At 46.7% G+C, this 23,246-nt stretch overlaps 2 protein-coding genes across 3 annotated transcripts in view; one reads left to right on the top strand and one right to left on the bottom strand.

Annotated features, from left to right (window-relative positions):
- Positions 1–1,955, bottom strand: part of elovl4a (ELOVL fatty acid elongase 4a) — an 86,252-nt gene extending 84,297 nt beyond the window's left edge. Inside the window, exon 1 of one of the 2 annotated variants that reach the window (XM_072499812.1) lies at positions 1,871–1,955. The gene's annotated coding sequence lies outside the window, so the exon portion shown is untranslated. The remainder of the gene's footprint in view (positions 1–1,870) is intronic. The other variant, XM_072499813.1, reaches the window with a different exon arrangement.
- A 7,649-nt stretch (positions 1,956–9,604) lies between these two features.
- The window catches only part of ttk (ttk protein kinase), an 84,242-nt gene continuing 70,600 nt past the window's right edge, over positions 9,605–23,246 (top strand). Inside the window, 7 exon segments of the mRNA XM_072499811.1 lie at positions 9,605–9,694; positions 14,404–14,532; positions 15,277–15,386; positions 15,388–15,435; positions 15,438–15,505; positions 20,444–20,550; positions 20,635–20,784. Of these exon segments, the coding sequence (XP_072355912.1) occupies positions 14,406–14,532; positions 15,277–15,386; positions 15,388–15,435; positions 15,438–15,505; positions 20,444–20,550; positions 20,635–20,784 (610 nt within the window). The 5' untranslated portion in view covers positions 9,605–9,694; positions 14,404–14,405.

Below are 23,246 nucleotides of genomic sequence, written 5' to 3'. Positions count from 1 at the left end.
CTTACTTGGCGAATGGTCAATCTACAGTCACTGTCCTTTAACCAAGCTACATCACTTCCTTGTCCCAGTGTCCAGTTTGTCTTATTAACATAGGAAAGCCTCTGGAGATGCTTCAAAAAGCATAAAGGTGCTATATACTGGTTTAGCACAGTGGGTTAAACAGCTGGCTTGTAATGCAGAACAATGCCAGCAGCACGGGTTCAATTCCCGTACCAGCCTCCCCAAACAGGCGCCGGAATGTGGCGACTAGGGGCTTTTCACAGTAACTTCATTGAAGCCTACTTGTGACAATAAGCGGTTATTATTATTATATACATGATGTTATCTAATCTCCCAATGTCGAATGGAAAAAGTCCAGGATGGCTGCTAGTGAACGTTAAACTATGCTGCAGCATGAGTCAGTTCATCCAGAAGGCTGAATTGAAGAGAGAAGGGAATACAATGGAACAAAAATGCTCACTAACATACTCAAAATTTTGTTCCAAAAACACCTCCACATAAATTTGTACTGTTTTTGCAGTTTACTAGCATATTATTAATAAACACCTCTACATAAATTTGTACCGTTTTTGCAGTTTACTAGCATATTATTAATACTGTGCTGACCTATTTGCTTTTATTACCACTACCACATGAAAAGGTGTCTAGTGTGATTAATTTCTATTTTAACTGGGAATACCAAACACATAAGCTGCTGTACATGTATTTAGAGCAAGTAGGGTTGCTCGTAACTTGTGCATTTTCCATTAATTCAACTTATACCATACGAAAACTGAATGGATGCTATCTTTGTTACACATATTTCCTAGAGAACCAGAAACACACATCTTGAGCAATGAACCTTTTTCTGCAAAGGTCAAAAATTCAGAGTTGCGAAAATGGGCTGCACCCGCACGTACACTGTAATGATCTCTGCAAGTTTAACAAAATTTAGGCACAGTAATCATGCATTTTTGACCTATATCAATGCGTGATGTTAGGGGATGTTACAGATATACCCGATTTCGCATCCACCGCACATTCAAAATAATCTGGGATATCTCAAAGCAAAAAATAAAAATCCCCCTTAGTCATTACCTGGGGGGGGGGGGGGGGGGGGGGGTAGAGAAACATATCGATTTATTTCCTCAAATATAGAATTTACCTGCACTAAATTGAAGACTGAGAGCTCAGTAATCAATCGGAATATTAGCCCGGCATAAATATCGGATTAACGGTTTATGCTGGTTCAGTCTCAGCCCGTTTGAAATAAACACCTAAAGCTTCAAACCAAATGTCACCTTTCGGCAAAGAAAACCCGGCTGGAGTCACCATTCATTTTCTTCATTGGAAAAAGGGTAAAATAACAGTCCCCCTCCCCCCCCCCCCCAAAAAAAAAGAACAGACGGCCGCTTCCCTCTTGCAAAGCAATGTCAGCAAGTGCACATCACCCCACCGCATTGTCTCCGATTTCCAGAAACATTCCCGATTGATGGATGTTCACCGCGAGATGAACGAATCAACTGAACTCGAGCACGAATGGACGTGCCATATCTGGCACAGAGGGAAGCCCATTTCGAAACGTACGCGGCATATATTTATTGAGAATTAGATTTTTGAAATAAAAATAGCAATTTAATCCTGCGAACTGTTCAGCAAACCCACACACAGCCAGGCGGACCAAACCCACACTGCTCACTTCAAATCTGATCAACCACGTTAATCGCACGGTCTGTAGCTGTGAATATTGTTTTTTTTTTAAATGCACTCGTTCCAAAACGATCACCCATTCAAGACAATCCCTTTGGGATCGATACCAAACCAGGAGAAACCTAATGCCCGTGGACGGCAGCTGTGGGCGATGCTGTCTACTTATTTTTGTTGCTCTTACCTCGAGTGTGAGCAGAGCTCCTCTGTCGCACATCCACTCCAAGGTCACTGTCTGCCCACGCGCCTGCGCGCGCTCCCAACACCTCCGCCGCGCGCCGCGCCCTCCCGCCGAGCGCTCGCGCCCCCCCGCGTGCGCCCTGGCACCACCCGCGCGCGCCCTGGCACCGCCCTCTCTCCCACCTTCCCCCCGCCCCCAGTGTTTTAAAAAAAAATTCGGTCCATCCTTCTCGGCCTGATCCGGTCCCGGCCAGCTCCTGTCACCTTACTCACTCTCGGTTACTGTGTCCCCCCTCCCCCTCACCCTCCGCGCGCGCCGGCACGGCCAGTTTCACTGCGCATGCGGCCGCCACCTGTCACTCAACCATCGTGGCACAATCTGCGCGTGCAACATCCCGCGCTACCCGGCACAAGTTGGGACAAGATGGTACTGGGTGAATCGTACCAAGGTGTCAGCAATTACTACTGCTATTTGCAGCACACCGCAGAAAATCCCGAAAGGATAAATCAAACGACATTCGCCTCCAATGAAATCTAATTGCTGCAGCTTTGCCCCTCCATTTAATCTGCCAATATCTCTTGGTAATCTTATGCTTCCATTTGCACAGCATATAATGCTGTTTATCTTTGTGTCAGCAACAACTTTAGATATGTGGTTTTCTATCCCATCATTTAAGTCGTTAATTGATGCAATGAATACAGTACGAAGTCTTACAACACCAGGTTAAAGTCCAACAGGTTTGTTTCGATGTCACTAGCTTTCGGAGCGCTGCTCCTTCCTCAGGTGAATGAAGAGGTATGTTCCAGAAACATATATATAGACAGATTCAAAGATGCCAGACAATGCTTGGAATGCGACCATTAGCAGGTGATTAAATCTTTACAGATCCAGAGATGGGGTAACCCCAGGTTAAAGAGGTGTGAGTTGTACCAAGCCAGGACAGTTGGTAGGATTTCGCAGGCCAGATGGTGGGGGATGAATGTAATGCAACATGAATCCCAGGTCCCGGATGAGGCCGCACTCGTGTGTGCGGAACCTGGCTATAAGTTTCTGCTCGGCGATTCTGCGTTGTCGCGCGTCCTGAAGGCCGCCTTGGAGAACGCTTACCCGGAGATCAGAGGCTGAATGCCCTTGACTGCTGAAGTGTTCCCCGACTGGAAGGGAACATTCCTGCCTGATGATTGTCGCGCGATGTACGTTCATTCATTGTCGCAGCGTCTGCATGGTCTCGCCAATGTACCACGCTTCGGGACATCCTTTCCTGCAGCGTCTGAGGTAGACAACGTTGGCCGAGTCGCACGAGTATGTACCGCGTACCTGGTGGGTGGTGTTCTCACGTGTAATAGTGGTATCCATGTCGATGATCTGGCACGTCTTGCAGAGATTGCCATGGCAGGGTTGTGTGGTGTCGTGGTCACTGTTCTGAAGACTGGGTAGTTTGCTGCAAACAATGGTTTGTTTGAGATTGCGCGGTTGTTTGAAGGCAAGTAGTGGGGGTGTGGGGATGACCTTGGCAAGATGTTCATCGTCATCAATGACGTGTTGAAGGCTGTGAAGAAGATGACGTAGTTTCTCCGCTCCGGGGATGTACTGGACGACGAAGGGTATTCTGTCGGTTGCGTCCCATGTTTGTCTTCTGAGGAGGTCGGTGCGGTTTTTCGCTGTGGCGTGTTCGAACTGTCGATCTCCACAGTTCCACATCGATGCAATGAATAGTTGAGACCCCGGGAATCAGCATTCAGAACCCGTTTCCTCGGTACTGTTCTGGTTCCTTGAAAGGTTCCTTGAAAGGAATGTGTTACTTGTATAAATGTGTTATTTTAACTTAGGTTAGTTTTTCCTTCCCAAGCATTTGGTCTGATATTAACTCAAATTTTAGCTCACCTTTAAGGCAATTCTTTAGCCATTACATCATTTCCACAGCACTGGGTTTCAAAAAGAAATCTCCAAAATCTGTGTTATATATCCTGAATTGCACCATTATCCTCCTAACTGCACTCACAGAGAGCGAGTGCATCTGAACAATGGCTGGTGTAGGAGGGAAGGATTCAGATATGTAGGCGCTATTCCCCCCCCCCCCCCCCACGCCAGGTGGGAGAATCGCCGGGGCGCCGCGCGACTCGCGCCATGCCGCCCAGACCCCCGCACGCGATTCTCCCACCTGCCGCAAACCAGTGGCGCGCGATTCGCACCGGGCCACTCGGAGAACCGGCCCGGTGCGTCTGATGGGGTCTGGCCAGACTGGCGTGGCGTCTGATGGGGTCTGGCCCGCGATCGGGGCCCACCGATCGGCGGGCCGGCCTCTCCCACCCCGGCCTCTCCCACCCCGGGCCTACCTCCTTCCGCGTGCGGCCCCAGAACACCGGCACCATGTTGGTGAGGGGTCGGCGTCCGTAAGACGTTCCCCGTGCATGTGCAGGATGGTGCGGCCCAACTGCGCATGTGCAGGTTTGGGCTGCCCCAACTGTGCATGCGTGGGTTGGCGCGGCACCCATTTGGCACCGCGTAATGATGCTGGAGCGGCGTGAACCGCTATGGGGGCCAGAATAGGTCGTGCCCGGGCCCTGTTCGCGCCGTCGTGAAACACGACGGCGTTCACGCCGGCGCGAACACTTGGCCTCCATTTCGGAGAATCGTGCCCGTAGATCATTGGGGTACCTTCTGGGGAAGGTGGGACCTGTACATGAAGGACGGGTTGCACCTAAACTGGAGGGGCACCAATATCCTGGGCGTGAGGTTTCCGAGAGCTCTTCGGGAGGGTTTAAACTAGTTTGGCAGGGGGGTGGGAACCAGAGCTATGGATCAGAGGATAGAGTAGCTGTTGAACAGGCCAAAATAGTATGCAGCGAATCTGTGAAGAAGGATGGACAGTTGATAGGGCAAAGTTGCACTCAGTGGGATGGGTTAAAGTGTGTCTGTTTCAATGCAAGGAGTGTCAGGGATAAGGGAAATGAACTTAGAGCATGATCAGTACTTGGAACTACAATGTTGTGGCCATTCCGGAGACATGGATTGCATAGGGGCAGGAATGGTTGTTAGATGTTCCGGCGTTTAGGTGTTTTAAGAAGAATAGGGAGGGGTAAAAGAGGAGGGGGAGTGGCACTGTTAATTAGGAAGTGCATCACAGCTGCAGAAAAGGAGATAGTCGAGGAGGGTTTGTCTACTGAGTCAATATGGGTGGAAGTCAGAAACAAGAAAGGAGCAGTCACTTATTGGATGTTTTCTATAGACCCCCCCCCCCCCAATAGCAGCAGAGAGATGGAGGAACAGATTGGGCAGCAGATCTTGGAAAGGTGCAGAAGTAACAGAATTGTTGTCATGGGTGACTTCAACTTCCCTAATATTGACTGGAACCGCCTTAGTCAAATGGTTTGGATGGAGCAGATTTTGTCAGATATGTCCAAGAAGGATTCCTGACTCAATATGTAGATAGGCTGACTAGGGGGAAGGCCATATTGGATTTGGTGCTTGGCAATGAACCAGGCCAGGTGTCAGATGTCTCGATGGGAGAGCATTTCGGTGACAGTGACCACAACTCCTTTATCATAGTTACGGAGAGGGATAGGAACAGACAGTATGGGAAGGTATTTAATTGGGGGAGGGGAAATTATACTGCTATTAGACAGGAGCTGAGGAGCATAAAGTGGGAACAGTTGTTCTCAGGGAAATGCATAACAGTAATGTGGGGGTTGTTTAAGGATCACTTGCTGTGAGTACTGGATAGTTTTGTCCCACTGAGACAAGGAAGGAATGGTAAGGTGAAGGAGCCTTGGATAGGGCGGCATGTGGACAGTGGTTAGCACTGGGACTGCAGCGCTGAGGACCCGGATTTTAATCCCAGCCCTGGGTCACTGTCCTTGTGGAGTTTGCACATTCTCCCCATGTCTGCGTGGGTTTCACCCCCACAACCCAAAGATGTGCAGATTAGGTGGATTGGCAACGCTAAATTATAATTGGAAAAAAAAATAATTGGGTACTCTAAAATTTATTTTTTTAAAAGAAAAAAAAAGTAGCCTTGGATGACAAGAGAAGTGGAGCTTCTAGTCAAGAGGAAGAAGGAAACTTACGTAAGGTTGAGGAAGCAAGGATCTGGCACAGCTCTCGAAAGTTACAAAGTAGCCAGGAAGGAACTCAAAAATGGACTTAGGGGAGCTAGAAGGGGACATGAAAATGCCCTGGTGGGAAGGATTAGGGAAAACCACTAGGCGTTCTACACTTATGTGAGAAACAAGAGGATGATCAGAGTGAGAGTAGGGCCGGTCAGGGATAGTGGAGGGAACTTGTGCCTTCAGTCTGAGGACGTGGGGAGGCTCTAAATGAATATTTTGCTTCAGTATTCACTAGAGAGAGGGACCTTGTTGCTCATGAGAACAGCGTGAACCAGGTTAATAGGCTCGAACAGATTGATATTAAAAAGGAGAATGTGCTGGAAATTTTGAAAAGCATCAGGATAGATAAGTCCCCTGGGCCAGACGGGATATATCCAAGGTTACTATGGGAAGCGAGGGAGGAGATTGTTGCACTGTTGGTGATGATCTTTGCGTCCTCACTCTCCAGTGGAGTAGTACCGGATGATTGGATGGAGGTAAATGTACTTCCCATGTTCAAGATAGGGAATAGGGAAATCCCTGGGAATTACAGACCAGTCAGTCTTACATCTATGGTGAGAAAAATACTGGAAAGGATTCTGAGAGATAGGATTTATGATTATTTAGAAAAACATAGTTTGATTAAAGATAGTCAGCATGTCTTTGTGAGGGGCAGGTCATGCCTCACAAGCCTCATTTAATTCTTTGAGGATCTGATGAGACATATTGATGAAGGTCGGGCAGTGGATGTGATGCATTTGGATTTTGGTAAGACATTTGATAAGGCTCCCCATGGTAGGCTCATTCAGAAAGTCAGGGTCATGGGATACAGGGAAATTTGGCTGTCTGGATACAGAACTGGCTGGCCGAAAGAAGACAGCAAGTGATAGTGGATGGAAGGTATTCCGCCTGGAGGTCGGTGAACAGTGGTGTCCCACAGGGATCTGTTCTGGGATCTTTGCTCTTTGTGGTTTTTATAAATGACTTGGATGAGGAAGTGGAAGGGTGGGTTAGTAAGTTTGCAGATGACACAGAGGTTGGTGGAGTTGTAGGCTCATTACATCTGTTCCCAGCTTTCTTCCCATACACAGAAGTTCACATCACAGAATTAATGCTATTTAGCTTATTGTATCTGTACTGGCTCTTTACTAGGCCAATACAAAACTAATCCTATTGTTTCAAATGCTTATCCACATTTCATTTGGGAGATACAATTGTCTCTGCATCAACTCGTCTGCTGCAATGCATTGCTTGCTCCTAATTATTGTGCAAATAACTTTATCTCAATCTCTCTCCTAACACCTCTCCTGAGTGACAATTATACATTTTAGTTACTGATTCTCAAATCAGAGGAAATACTGTTGTATTTCTGCAAGCATTCTATTAACACCCTTTCTCAATTAAATAATTAGCCATTGCTTCCATAGAAATAATCTCAATTCCATACAACGATGGCTTATCAACAGTTTTTTCTTGGTTATCATGATCTGTACATTATAGTATTAAAGTCCTTCCTATAAGGAGACACAAAACCGTGACATATTGATTACCTTGTAATGCATTTTGGAAGGTCTAATGCAGGTAGGGAATATACAATGAATGGTAGAACCCTCAAGAGTATTGACAGTCACAGAGATCTAGGTGTACAGGTCCACAGGTCACTGAAAGGGGCAACACAGGTGGATAAGGTAGTCAAGAAGGCATACGGCATGCTTGCCTTCATTGGCCAGGGCATTGAGTATTAAAATTGGCAAGTCATGTTGCAGCTGTATAGAACCTTAGTTAGGCCACACTTGGAATATAGTGTTCAATTCTGGTCGCCACACTACCAGAAGGATGTGGAGGCTTTAGAGAGGGTGCAGAAGAGGTTTACCAGGATCTTGCCTGGTATGGAGGGCATTAGCTATGAGAGGTTGAATAAACTTGGCTTGTTCTCACTGGAACGACGGAGGTTGAGGGGTGACCTGATATTCTGAGGGGCATAGACAGAGTGGATAGTCAGAGCTTTTTCCCAGGGTACAGGGGTCAATTACGAGGGGGCATAGGTTTAAGGTGAGAGGGGCAAGGTTTAGAGTAGATGTACGAGGCATTTTTTTACACAGAGGGTAGTGGGTGCCTGGAACTCGCTGCCGGAGGAGGTGGTGGAAGCAGGGGCGATAGTGACGATTAAGGGGCATCTTGACAGATACATGAATAGGATGAGAATAGAGGGATACGGACTCCAGAAATGCAGAAGATTTTAGTTTAGACGGACAGCATGGTGGGCACAGGCTTGAAGGGCCTGTTCCTGTGCTGTACGTTTCTTTGTTCTTTGTACATTTGCTCGGTATTCTATGGTCCAGTTTATGAAGCCCAATGTTCCCTGTCCGTTTCACTCCGTGAAGTGCTTTGGAACATTTACTGTGAATCATTCTGCAAGCAGAAATAATTCCTGACTTTCAGATGTTATGAGGTCCTTAATATCCTTTCTTTCTAACTTACAGCTTTGTTACCAGAGTTGATATTTGTAGATTTCTCCTTCAAGGCATTTTCGGCAATCCTGTGAGATCCATTATGGCTGTTTTCCAAACGTTGCTCCTGAATCACAGCTGTTCAAGCAACACCTCCCAGTGTCACACGTTTTATTGTCTTCTCAACATCGCAAGGTCGCAAATTTGAATTACTATAATGAGGCACCCTGCTTCCAACTAATGTTTAATGTAAATCAACGAGCAGCACCGCCTATTTACTTCAGTAACTTCCAAGCATCTTCCCTTCATTTTATTTCTGCCAGTAAATGCCTCCAATCAAAATTAATTCTGTGGGCACTTAATGCCCATCCTTAGTTGTCCTGTGAAGATGGCAACGGTTTTTTTTTACTTCAATCGTAGTGTTTGATGCAGCTGAGATCGCCAACTCTGGTTGATCATACTTACTAAAGGATTCATACGATCTTGTGACTTGACCGGCCCTGCCTGGTCAAACACTGTTTAATATTTTTTTCTAACTAATAAATGAAAGGGTTCGAACAAAACATTCAAAGACAATTGACAACACATTTTAATGTTTTAAGATTTTTATTGCCCATATCATTTTTTTCCGGGGTCTCTTACCGAAATTTCCAGATTAATCTTTTAATCTTGGAAATGTCAGGCCAATCAAGACAAGACAGCAATTAGTTAAGAGGCATGCGTGGGGCTGAGTCGCACATAGCTGGACCAGGTAAGGATGGCTGGTTTCTTCCCCCAAAAGACGGATCTTCAGATTCTAATGAGGAGCAATGAGAAATGTAATCGTGTTCTTATCTTTGCAAATACCGCCTGGCCTGCTGGGCGTTGCCAAATCTTCTCTGTGTTTTCCCTTTGCTTTCTGTCTCCAGCTGAATTGGTGAATCTTCGAAGTATGAGCAGAAAATGCTGGAAACACTCAGCAGGCTTGACAACAACGACCACTGTCTGAGTTCCGCACCAGCTCGGGCAGGCTGCCAGCCGGGGCCGTTCCTGGCAATGCGCCTGGAGCTCTGCCCACTGACGATGCGGAGTTCAGAGCGGCCGGTTGCTGGTCCGAGCTGTGACCCCGCCCCCTTTCCGTCCAGGGCTCGCGGGGGCGGGGGCGGGGGCGGGCAGCGGGCAGCAGCCAATCGGAATCCCGGCCGTGCTCCCAGCCAATGCCGTCGCGTTTTGCTGAGCCGTGCGCCAATTTTGAATGCGGGGCGGTTGGTGGTGGTTGCGCCGTTTGTAAAGCGGCGAATTTGAATTCGGTAAGTGCGGTTCAGCACGGGAAGCCACACTTTGCCGGTGTATGTGTTGCTGTGGAGGGGGCCGGTCGGCCTCCGGGAGTAGAAGGTTGCGGGCAGTAGGCCGCCGGGGAAGGAATTGTAATCGGGTCAATAAACAATGCCCCCCCGCTCCCTCGCCCAAGTACCATCGCCCCCATCAAGATGCTCCTGAACACCCACCGCTTTGGTTAAGCTTCTGGACACATATCATTTTTGTATGGGTGTCTTGTGGTTGGGTGTAAGGTTATGTTGTGAAGCGTTTATTACCACGTACTATATAAATGCAACTGTTACCGATTGAGAATGATCCGATCTGGTATCTGTTCGCTTTCCTGGCGTGGGCAGCCTGGGTGAATAGGGGCGAGGGGAGAATGATTGGCGTGGAGGTGGGGGAGTTTATGTGATGAAACATCCTGGGGCACGTTCAAGTAAAGTTGGCAACTGTATTTCTCCAGTTGCATCTTCCCCTTGCCACCACGGCTTTGCATTTGATCTGGGTTGCCCTTGCAGAGTGTTGACACAGGCATGATGGGCTGATTGGCTTCCTGTGCTGTTGCCATCCGACAAGTCTCTGATCTTTAGATGTGAGATGGAGTTTCTATGTAGTGCATTTGTGGATTTAATTTTGTGAATAGTGAATCATAGAATTTACAGGGCAGAAGGTGGCCATCTCGCCCATCCGAGTCTGCATCGGCTCCTGGAAAGGGCACCCTACATAAGTCCACGCCTCCACCCTATCCCATTAACCCCAGCTCACTTTTTTTGGGGGACACTAAGGGCAATTTGTCATGGCCAATCCACCTAACCTGCACCTCTTTGGACTCTGGGAGGAAACCAGAGCACCCGGACGAAACCGACGCAGACACGGGGAGAACGTGCAGACTCCGCACGGACAGTGACCCAAGCCGGGGATCGAACTTGTGACCCTGGAGCTGTAAAGCTACTGTGCTGCCCACAATTCGTTAAACCTTCAAAGCATAAATGTTGGAAAAAAATATTTTTACCTTTTTTGGATGAACAAACAATTTCTTTGCAGTTTAGTTTGGTGCAAGTCTGGAGTTTGTTTGAGGCGAGGCTGTCTTGACTGGCTTTATGTGGGGCTGTTCATGGAATATGTACTTGTCGAGGAAGGAAGCTTCATCATGTTTTCTAGCTTGCCTATGATCAGTTGTGACAGTGACTAGAATGCAGTCTTCTCAAAATGCTTTTGAACAATGTAATTTTGTTTGTTACTTCAAGCTTTGCTTCCTGGAAGATTCTATGCATGTTCTTTTTAAAAATATATATTTTTATTAAAATATTTGCAAATTTTTATAACAAAACAATAACATTGACATGGTAAAATAAACATTTCCCCAGCCGTCCCAATTTTCACACACCACAACCATCTAACACCTATCCATCCCTCCCCCTTTGGAATACTGCTTCTGCTGACATCTTAATTTTCGCCCGAGAAAATTGACGAACGGCTGCCACCTCTGAGAGAACCCCAACATTGACCCTCTTAAGGCAAACCTTATTTCTCAAGCCTGAGAAACCCAGCCATGTCACTAACCCAAACATTTCAGGTTCTCCATTCCAAACACTCCCCATTGCTTTAGCTCTAATTGTTTTGTTCTTAAGGGCAATTAGGGACAGGCAATAAATACTGGCAAACCTAGTGAGACCCACATCCCTTAAATTAATTTTAAAAAGCTGGACTCTTTTTGGTAAAGGTGGGAAGTGTATTATAGGAATTAGGAGCAGAAGTATGTGGGTGGGAAGTACCTGACCTCTTCCTCTGTTGTGTTTGCTATGTTCTATTTTTAATTCTATCTCTGATCTCCATAGTTATATATGCTGCACTTCAAATGTTCACTGATTCTTTAATTTTACATGTACCTTCTCTTCCTGACTTCTCTCTCTCAATGGATTTTTAATGTTTGTAATAAATCATGACTTTACAAACCTCAAGTTCCTATACTTATCTGGATAATGCTTCTTCCAATGCTGCTGTTTCTTTTGCTTTCTCTATCTTTTGCAACTTTTCCTATTTTCTACCATTGAGCTCCTGAAACATCATCCTTTTTTTTCAGCTGTGGTTTCCTTGCCAATTTTTCTTTTTATGGGACCCATGACTGCTTCATTTCCTAAGCCCCTCATCACACAGCCTCGATGTTCAATTCAATGCTTTGCAGTATCTTTCACTATCTATCTACATTAATTCAACAATGTAGTACATGTTTTCTTATAATATTGGAGTTCTTGTGGCCTTGTAACAATGCAGGCAATTCATTACAAAAACCCAAAAGCAGACTTCTGGTGATAGGGATGTGCTGAGTAATCGCACAACAGGTGGCTCTCCAGAACACAGCAAAATAGACACTTTTGGTTGAATTTAGTCTGGAAAACTGGACTCATTCATCCCCTCACCCACAAAGACCGAGAAGAAGAGAATGTGAGGAAGCAGTAGCTCGAGAGGCCGCAGGGAAGCCAGAAACTGAGGAAAAGGGCAGGCGCAGCGGATACACAGGTCAGCGAACCCACAAGGCGAGGGTTCCCCGGCCACCTGCGAGAGCAAGAGACCGGTGACCCAGAGAGCAGACTCCCCTGCCTCCTCTGCCCTGCCACCCCCCAAACTGGAGATGGTTGGAAGACGTTCCTAACTAAGGAACTGACCACAATGAAGGACAACATCAAGTTGGAGATCCAAACGGCGGACAGGGTGGTGGAGGCGCTGGCCGCCATGCAGATGGCGCTCGACGGGATGGAAAGGAGGCTGGAGGCCCAGGTGGAAATGATACAAGAACTCAAAGGCATCGACAGACAGTGACCAGATAGTTGCCCTGGAGGCCAAGATAAAGAGGTTGGTGGCGACCTAGGGGAGCCTGAAGGGGGAGGCCGAGGATCAAAAGGACCAATCCAGACAACAAAACATTCGAATAGTGGGCCTGCCAGAGGGAATTGAGGGCAGAGACCCAACAGACGACGTGGCCCAGATGCTGGGCAACCTGGTTGGAAGGGACAGCTTCCCAGCACCGCCAAGCTGCACAGAGATCAGGAAAGGATCCTATGTTGTGCTCGGCCGACAAAGGCAAGCAGCTTGGAGGTATACAGGATTTGAGGATATGCCAGGATATTGGGGCGGACCTAGCAAAGCGAATTCAAGCGTGTGAAGTCAGCCCTGGTCTCGGCAATGTACCACGCTTTGGGACATCCTTTCCTGTCATTCTTGACATTGGCGAGACCATGCAGACGCTGCGACAACGAATGAACGGTCATCGCGCGACAATCACCAGGCAGGAATGTTCCCTTCCAGTCGGGGAACACTTCAGCAGTCAAGGGCATTCAGCCTCTGATCTCCGGGTAAGCGTTCTCCAAGGCAGCCTTCAGGACGCGCAACAACGCAGAATCACCGAGCAGAAACTTATAGCCAAGTTCCGCACACATGAGTGTGGCCTCAACCGGGACCTGGATTCATGTCGCATTACATTCTTCCCCCACCATCTGGCCTGCAAAATCCTACCAACTGTCCTGACTTGATACAATTCACACCTCTTTAACCTGGGGTTACCTCATCTCTGGATCTGTAAAGGTTTAATCACCTGCTAATGCTCGCATTCCAAGCAATGTCTGGCGTCTTTGAATTTGTCTGTATATATGTTTCTGGAACATACCTCTTCATTCACCTGAGGAAGGAGCAGCGCTCTGAAAGCTAGTGATTCGAAACAAACCTGCTGGACTTTAACCTGGTGTTGTAAGACTTCTTACTGTGCTCACCCCAGTCCAACGCCGGCATCTCCACATCATATATTTTTTTGACTTTGCTGTGTCTCAGAAATGCAAATTCAACTGGCAGCACGGTAGCATTGTGGATAGCACAATTGCTTCACAGCTCCAGGGTCCCAGGTTCGATTCCGGCTTGGGTCACTGTCTGTGTGGAGTCTGCACATCCTCCCCGTGTGTGCGTGGGTTTCCTCCGGGTGCTCCGGTTTCCTCCCACAGTCCAAAGATGTGCAGGTTAGGTGGATTGGCCATGATAAATTGCCCTTAGTGTCCAAAATTGCCCTTAGTGTTGGGTGGGGTTACTGGGGTATGGGGATAGGGTGGAGGTGTTGACCTTGGGTAGGGTGCTCTTTCCAAGAGCTGGTGCAGACTCGATGGGCCGAATGGCCTCCTTCTGCACTGTAAATTCTATGAAACTTAAACACCAGAGTGGAGTTATAGTTGTAATACATGGTTATGCTTGAGCTTGACCTATGGTGGGTATGATAAAGGGGTAGGCATTGACAAAATGACCCCTCGCCATTCAGTATCATCTTGGACCAATCTTCTGCCTCACTTCCACTTTCCCCTCTGCTTCCCTGACAGACCAAAGACCTGTATCTCAACCTTCAATGCACTCCATGTTGGACCATCCACAACACTCTGGGTGGATAATTCCAAAGGTTCATAGCCTTTTAATTAAGACATTTCTCCTGACCTTAATCTTAAATGATTCCCTTATCCTGATTGTGCCTCTGCGTCCACCTACCTTTCACATGTATTTGAAGACTTGTACTTTCAACCTGACTGTTGACAATTATTTTATTTGAATGTTTGAGTGACTTTCTAAAGAAAACGCATTATCAATGGGATATTATGCCTTGAGACTATTGATGAAAGTCTAACAGTCTAGACACTTAAATGCTTCTTCCCTTTCTTGCTTACAGTGATGGAGGAAGACATGAATGAGTCAAGGATGCGACTGGCTCGCATTACGAGTCGATTGGCATACCTTCGAACACAACAAGTAGAAGCAAACAAAACTGAAGAGTTGAAATCTAATTCCGATATTACCGGTGCAGTAGAGTACATTTTTTTTCTAATTTATTTGAAATTTGTTTTTATCCATCATTAGAAAAGTATTGAACTATCAATTGGAATTGAACAGTTCCTCAACACCCACGGTTAGCACGGTAGCCTTGTGGATAGCAACATTGCTTCACAGCTCCAGGGTCCCAGGTTCAATTCCGGCTTGGGTCACTGTCTGTGCGGAGTCTGCACATCCTCCCCGTGTGTGCGTGGGTTTCCTCCCACAGTCCAAAGATGTGCAGGTTAGGTGGATTGGCCATGATAAATTGCCCTTAGTGTCCAAAATTGCCCTTAGTGTTGGGTGGGGTTACTGGGTTATGGGGATAGGGTGGCGGTGTTGACCTTGAGTAGGGTGCTCTTTCCAAGAGCCGGTGCAGACTCCGATGGGTCGAATGGCCTCCTTCTGCACTGTAAATTCTATGATAATCTATGAAACCCAAGCCCCATCATAAAATGTTCTATTATGTCAGCAATGAATCATCATTAATGTGCTCTATCTATACCAGCTTGTTAGAGATATCATCTTAAGATTAGGCCCTGATTGTTTTTGAGGAATTTACAAAAGTTAAGAGGTAGTTTAGAAAGTGAGTGAAAAACCGTTTCTTCATAATGAAGGAAATGCCAGTGTTATGAACCGAACATAGCAATAACTTAAAATATTGAATTGATCTGAACCTTGCTAATGTGGCAAAAATAGGAATTGTTATTAAACTTATTTAATTTTACCGTAGATCACACTGCCACTATTAGACAAATTATAGCTGATGGAAACTTTCCGGAAGACTGGTTTGTATACCTACAGAAGATGGAAAAAACGGGTGATCCTCAAACTAATGAGCGGACTATTGAATAGACTTATGGAGCTATATAACGACGCAGTTGTCTGCCCTAGTCGGTCGAGAAGTATTATGCAAATGAATGCTATGCTCGCATCTTGATACGTTTTGCAGAACTTAAAGTGTAAGTATTTTTCTATCTTTTTTTAGAAAAAAGGTATTCGAACTTCCTAGGCCTTAGAATATAAGTCCATATTTAGTCATCAAAGGAACAGATTAACAGAGAAGGAGCAATCCATATGTACTTTTGTATAATTCTTTATATTTTTATTTGAATTCCGATTCGAATTGAGGGCACTTTTCCTGACTTTTTTTACCATCTTGAGGTTGTGGAGTTAAATTTTGGGTATACACCAATCTGTTTCACACCTAGTGTTCAGGATGAGGTTGTCACTGTTGTTTATGAGGAACTATGGGAATATTCAAAAATTGCTGAGTGGTAAAGTTTGATCTGCTGATCACTGATCTCGTTATTTTGATCCAGATATGCAGGGATTCTGTCAGTAGCAGTAACCCTCCATGTTTATAGACTTCTGATTGGGGTAGGCATCAATTGAAGATGGTCCCATGACTGTATGATATTTACATTTCATTGAACTGAACGCATGATTTCTGTGAACAATAAATTGTCAAAGTTATATTGTTTTTTTTTAACAAACAATTTTAATGAGGTATTTTTGGCATTACAAACAACCACAGTATAAACAAACTAGAGTACAAAGAACAATAGTCATAATGCAACAGCTGACATCCGTCCCTCCAAGGCCTGTCTATTTAACCCCCTACTCTATGCTACCCTAACCACCCCCCCCCCCCCCCCCCCCCCCCCCCCACCCCACCCCTTGCTGATGATTAATTCTCCGCAAAGAAGTCAGTGAATGGTTGCCACCTCCAGGCGAACCCTGACACCGACCCTCTCAAGGCAAACTTGATCTTTCCAGGCCGGGAAAGCTTGCCATGTCGGTTAACCAGGCCTCTGGCTTCGGAGGCCTAGAATCCCTCCAAGCCAGTAATATCTGTCGCCGGGCTACCAAGGAGGCAAAGGGCCAGAACATCTGCCTCTTTCTCCTCCTGGACTTTCAACACCCCAAAGATCGCTACCCCTGAACTCATTTCCACCCTTGTCTTCAATACTCTGGACATGAAATCCGCAAACCCCTGCCAGTAACCCCTAAGTTTTGGGCATGCCCAGAACATGTGGACATGGTTCGCTGGTCCACCCGCACATCTGACACACTTGTCTTCCACCCCAAAACATCTGCTTATCCGGGCCACTGTCATGTGCGCCCGGTGCACCACCTTAAATTGGATCAAGCTAAGCCTTGCGCATGTAGCGGTCAGCGTTGACCCTGCTCAACGCCTCCGCCTATAGGCCGTCCTCCATCTAACCCCCCAGTTCCTCCTTCCACTTACGCTTCAGCTCCTCGATATGCGTCTCCTCCGCCCCCATTAATTCTTTGTAGATGTCTGAGACGCTCCCCTCCCCCACCCAGCCCCTAGACACTACCCTATCTTGAATCCCTCTTAGTAGCAGGAGTGGGAAGGATGATACCTGCCTGCGCAGAAAGCCGCGCACCTGTAGATATCTGAAGTCATTCTCTGCTGCCAGCCCAAACGTCTCCTCCAGCGCCCTCAAGCTAGGGAAGCTCCCTTCCAGAAACAGGTCCCCCAAAAGTTATATTGCTTTGACACTAGTGATTCTTAAGGAGGGATTTTCAATTTACAGGAATATTATTGGCCATTGTTTTTTTTGTTTAAAAAAAATAAATAAAAAATAGAGTATCCAATTTGTTTTATCCAATTAAGGGGCAGTTTAGCGTGGCCAATCCACCTACCCTGCACATCTTTGGGTTGTGGGGGCGAAACCCACACAAACACGGGGAGAATGTGCAAACTCCACACGGACAGTGACCCAGAGCCTGCATCGAACCTGGGACCTCAGCGCCGTGAGGCAGCAATGCTAACCACTGCGCTACCATGCTGGCCATTCTTTAACTGGTCGTAATTGTTTGAACATTCTCTTGTATATAAAAATGTACAGTTAATTTTCTGACAATGGACTGCTGAATTATATAATGGGAAACTAACTTGCCTGTGACTGCAGTAGTCTTGGTCTTGCTTTTAGCACACTTGGGCTTGTTCAGTAGGTGCTGTCCAATCGCATTTAACAGCAGCTTGTACGACACTAATAACCAGCTTAAGATAATCAGTCATGCTCACAACGTGGCTCATTTACGCTTGCCAGAAGCAACATACACTGGGACTTCCAGGGCGGCATGTGGGAGGAGGTTGCACATTGGATGGCTTCTGCTCGAGGTTTGATTTTTAGAATTTTATGCCTGGTTCGAGGGCAATTGTTTTGTTAAATAAATGCAGAAAGACATAAGGAAGGAGGATGTCCAAAACTCAAGGAAAGCTGTCGTGAAGAAGGTTCGCCATTGAGTGGAAGGGGCGGCTCGGCAACTGGAAGGATGGTGGAGGCTGGGTCACAGGATGTTCACGGCAGAAAAGATAATCTAGGTGATGGCGATAGAACTTGAAAAACAGTTCGCTAAGCTCATGGAGGTGATGAGGAAGGAGATGATGGCAGCATTGAAGGTGCTGGCGGAGGAGGCGATTGGTCCGGTGAAGGCGGCGGTGTCGAGGACATAGGCCGAGGTGCGGGAGCAGGGTGTGAAACTGAAGAGAGTGGGGGAGGCCTTAATGCAACAGTGACCAACTACCCTCGATGGGTGAGGAGCTGCAGAGGGTGGTGGAGGCCGACAAGGATCTGCGAGCCAAAGTGGAGGACCTGGAAAACAGATCTGGACCACAGAATCTGAGGATCATGGGCCTGCCCGAAGGGGTGGCGAGCCAGAGGCCGACGGAGTATTTTGCCAAGATGTTGGGGGAGGGGAAAGATCCCCCTCGGTACGAACTGGATCGGGCTCACGGGGCGTGGAAGCCTAAAGCAAAGGCGAAGAGCTGCCAAGAGCAGTGATTATTGTTTCCGTAGGTACCATGTGAAGGAAAAGGTCCTGAGTTGGGCAAAGCAGAAGCGGGAGGTGCAGTGGGTTGAAGTTGATATGTGAATGTATCAGGACTTTACTGTGGAGTTGGCAAGGAGGTGGGCGGCCTTCGGCCGAGAGAAGACAGCACTGTATAACAGCAGTGTGCGGTTCGGCATAGTGTATCTAGCTAAGTTGAGGGTGACTTAAAACTCCAAAGACTTTTATTTCAAAATAAAAGCAAATTACTGCGGATGCTGGAATCTGAAACGAAAGAGAAAATGCTGGAAAATCTCAGCAAATCTGGCAGCATCTGTAGGGTGAGAAAAGAGCTAACGTTTCGAGTCCGATGACTCTTTGTCAAAGCTGACAGACAAAGAAAGTGGGAAATATTTATACTGTGGAGTGAGAATGAAAGATGAGTCATAACCACAGAAACCCAGGGAAACCGGGTGCTAGTGGCCACAGAAACCAAGGGGAAAGAGTGCTAATGGCAGCCCCAAGAGAGGACAAAAGATGTGAAAGGTCAAACAGCAGAGAAACTAACATCAGAGGATGAACTAGATGTGGGGGGTGGGGAAGAGGGAAGCAAAGAGGAGAAAGGTGAAGGAAAGGTGGATAAGATTTGGGGGGGGGGAATTAAATGTATATTAAGAAAAAAAAATGGTAAAAGACAGGAAAAATGAAATGAAAACAAATGGGTCGAGGTGGGGCAGAGCTGATCATCTGAAGTTGTTGAATTTGATGTTCAGGCCGAAGGCTGTAGCGTGCCTAACCGGAAGATAAGATGTTGTTCCTCCAGTTTGTGTTGCGCTTCAAGACTGGAAGCGGCGGAGGCGTTTGTGAAGGCAGAAGGACTAGGGCAGAAGTGAGCAATGGGACTGAGGATTGCCCTTGGACTGAGAGTAGGGTGGGTGGAGGAGTGTATGTAGCTCTATTTTTCACTGCATGGTTTTATATGTGCTAAATGAGTTGAAGTTGCCTATTTGGACAAGGTAAGAATCGGGATTTTCTTTTGCAATGATGGTTCTTTGGGGTTTGTGTGTTTACACTGGGGTTGTGTGTTGAAGGGGATTTCTTTGTTTTCTTGGGACTGGGTTTTTTTGGAGGGTCGGGGGGGGGAGGGAGGAGGAGGGAGGAGTGCATTGGAGGGGGGTGAAGTTTGGGTAGGGACCTCCACACTGGCTAGCCCAAGCTGGCCAGTGAATGGGAGTGTGGTAGGGGGAGAGGGGCTGTGGCCATCAGGTCCTGGTAGAACAGGTTTCGATGGGTGTAGGAGGTGTGAAATGTTGGGGGGGGGGGGGGGGGGCGCAAATTACTGCGGATGCTGGAATCTGAAACGAAAGAGAAAATGCTGGAAAGTCTCAGCAGGTCTGGCAGCATCTGTAGGGAGAGAAACAAGCTAATATTTTGAGTCCGATGACTCATTGTCAAAGCTTTGACAAAGAGTCATCGGACTCGAAACATTAGCTCTTTTCTCTCCCTACAGATGCTGCCAGACCTGCTGAGATTTTCCAGCATTTTCTCTTGTTGGGGAGGCTATAGTTCCCCATTGGCTGAGATGTTGCATGGAGAAAGCAATCAGAGTTAACTTGTCAACCAATCAGCACCCTTTTCTCCTGTAGCACAAATTGTTGTGACTGTTTGAAATTTGGAATTTTTGTTTTTCATAGAATCCTTACAGTGCAGAAGGAGGCCATTCGGCCCATCAAGTCTGCATCAACCCTCCGAAGGAGTGCTCCCACCCTATCCCCATAACCACACCTAACGTTTTTGGACACTAAGGGCAATTTAGCATGGCCAATCTTCGTAACCTGCACATCTTTGGACTGTGGGAGGAAACCCCAACAGACAGTCACCCAAGGCCAGACTTGAACCCGGGTCCCTAGCAGTCTAGACTTGAACCCAGGTCTGCGCAGTGAGGCAGCAGTGCTAACCTCTGTTGTCACCGTGCTGCAATCAGTCTTGATGAGTACAAGATAAAAACCTTCGGCAACATTCAGCAATTTTCAAACTTTAGTTGTGTTTTCATCTTTAGGAAAGTCCTAAAGAGATTCTAATCACATTGTCCTCAGTTTTGTAGATGTCGATGAAGCACAGGAGCAATTCAACTTGGCTAGAGTGAACTGTAAGAGATTTGCCTTTGTGCATATAGCATATGCACAATTTGAGCTTAAACGAGGTTTGTATGACTTTCAATTCATTATTGAAAACCTTTAACCTATTATATATTGTGGAAAATAAATATGTTATTGCCATTGGACAGGCTCTGTGAGGAAATGTAGAACCATTCTTCAGAAAGCACTGACTATGAAAGCAAAACCAATCGAGCTCTTGGAGGTTGCTTTTCAAAATTTAAACCAGGGAAAAATGGAGCTCCTATTACCTGAAGATGGCGATAAAGAAAATCTATCTGGTAAGTAAGTGTTTAAAATTGGATGTTGTTTGGTGGTCAGTGAAGGCAGGAAGTTGGGGATTGGGAAAGACAAATTTTTAAAATGGCCACTAAATCTTCAAAAAGAAATGAAACCGGACGGACTACCCAGCATCGACCAACGCGGTGAAAATGACCGCTACAAACACCAATCCCTGTTGATCCTATAAAGTCCTCCGTACTAACATCCTGGGCATGTACCAACATTGGGAGAGTGGTCTCAGACTAGTCATGCAACAGCCTGGACATAGTCAAATTCATCGAATCATACCTTACAGACAACGTCCAAGACACCACCATCGCCATATCTTGCGTATGTCCTGTCCATCAGCAGGATAGACCCAACAGCGGTAGCATGCAGTCTGGACAGAATTGCCCTGGGAGTCCACGACATCAACTCCGACCCCATGAAGTCTCCTGGCATAAGGTCAAACTTAGGCAAGAAAATCTCCTTCACACCACTTGGAAGAAGTGCAGAAGATTGGGGGTGCGCAGAATCTACTGTGAGTTAGGGACTTCAATGTTCATCACCCAGAGTGGCTCAGTAGCACCAGCATAGACCGAGTTTGAGACCTAAAGCTCTACTGGGTCTGCGGCAGGTGGTGAGAAATAAACATATTCATTTTTAAGGGATGTGAGCTTCAATGGTCAGGCCAGCATTTGTTCCCCGCCCCTAATTGCCCTTGAGAAGGTGGTGGTGAGCTGCCTCCTTGAACCGCTGCAGTCCATGTACTGTAGGTACACCCAATGTGCTATTGGGGAGAGAGCCTTGTATGCCTTTGCATTGAAAAGTGCACATCTAAATGCTACTTAAATGTTATGAGGGTCTCTGTCTCCACCACCCTTTCAGGCAGTGAGTACCAGACCCACCACCACTCTCTGGGTAAAACATTTATATATTTTTTATTCATTTACAGGATGTGGGCTTCGCAGGTTAGGCCAGCATTTATTGCCCATCCCCAGTTGCCTGTAGGATCTCTTATTTTCAAATAAGAGACGAAGGTCCGGAGGCAGTGCGAGAATGAGTTTTACTGCAAAATCCTGATTAGTATGGTCCAAAAGTACAAAAAACAGAAACAAAAGCCCAACAGGGCATATAGAAGAAACAATGGCAAGAGAGCAAAGACGAAGAGCGAGGGCAACACTAGCACCAGTAACTTTATACCTTCATGGTTTTATACTGCACCCCTCTCTGCTCCCTATTGGCTTGCAAGTTTTGAATTGTGACTTCTGAATAGTGGTCCTTACTATCACTCACATTGGTAACTTACCGGCTGTATACATTTGCAGTCTGGGTAGGCTGGTGTGACGTTTCACTACCACCGCCAAGCTACAAACTTTTAATCTGACAGTGACTCCGAACAATACAAGCTTATATTTCAACTACAGTTGCAATATTTTCAAAACTTAGTTTTTAAACTATTTCCCTACATTGCCCTTCAGAAGGTGATGGTGAATTGGCTTTTTGAACCGTAGCAGTCTTTGAGGTATAGGTACACCCACTGTGCTGTTCGGGAGGGAGTTTAATAGTTCCCGGATGTTGCCCCAGCAACAGTGAAGGAGCGGCAATATATTTCAAAGTCAGGATGGTGAGTGACTTGGAGGGAAACCTCCAGGTGGTGGGATTCCCAGGTAGCTGCTGCTCTTGTCCTAGATGATAGCAGTCGTGGGTTTGCTGTCTAAGGAACTTTGTTGTGTTACTGCAGTGCTTCTTGTAAAAGGTACAGAGGATAGGAATTCTGCAGTGAGTAACTTATCCCCTGACTCCCCAAAGCCTGTCCACAATCGGCAAGACCCAAAAAGGCAGTCCACCAATTATGGATGGACACTGACTGCTGGTCTAGCCAGCGAAGTCCACATACCTCGTATGAATAAACAGAAACGGCACAAGTCTGGAGTGTGATGGAATACTCAACTTGCCTGTATGAGTGCAGCTCCAAACAAAAGTCTACAAGCTTGTTATAGGAAGGAAGTGGAAGCATTGGAAAGGGTGCAAAGGAGATTTACCAGGATGCTGCCTGGTTTGCAGGATAGGTCTTGTGAGGAAGGTTGAGGGAGCTAGGGCTTTTCTCTTTGGAGCGGAGGAGGATGAGAGACGACTTGATTGAGGTTTATAAGATGACGAGGGGGATAGATAGAGTGGACGTTCAGAGACTATTTCCTCGGGTGGATGAAGCTGTTACAAGGGGGCATATCTATAAGATTCAGGGTGGGAGATATAGGAGGGATGTCCGAGGTAGGTTCTTTACTCAGAGAGTGGTTAGGGTGTGGAATGGACTGCCTGCTGTGACAGTGGAGTCGGACACTTTAGGAACTTTCAAGTGGTTATTGGATAGGCACATGGAGCACACCAGAATGACAGGGAGTGGGATAGCTTGAACTTGGTTTTGGACAATGCTCGGCACAACATCGAGGGCCGAAGGGCCTGTTCTGTGCTGTACAGT

This window comes from Scyliorhinus torazame, chromosome 4 (assembly GCF_047496885.1).
Source record: "Scyliorhinus torazame isolate Kashiwa2021f chromosome 4, sScyTor2.1, whole genome shotgun sequence".
NCBI classification, from domain to species: Eukaryota; Metazoa; Chordata; class Chondrichthyes; order Carcharhiniformes; family Scyliorhinidae; genus Scyliorhinus; species Scyliorhinus torazame.
Note: the sequence above shows the minus strand (reverse complement) of the source record. Positions and strands in the feature narration are given on the sequence as shown.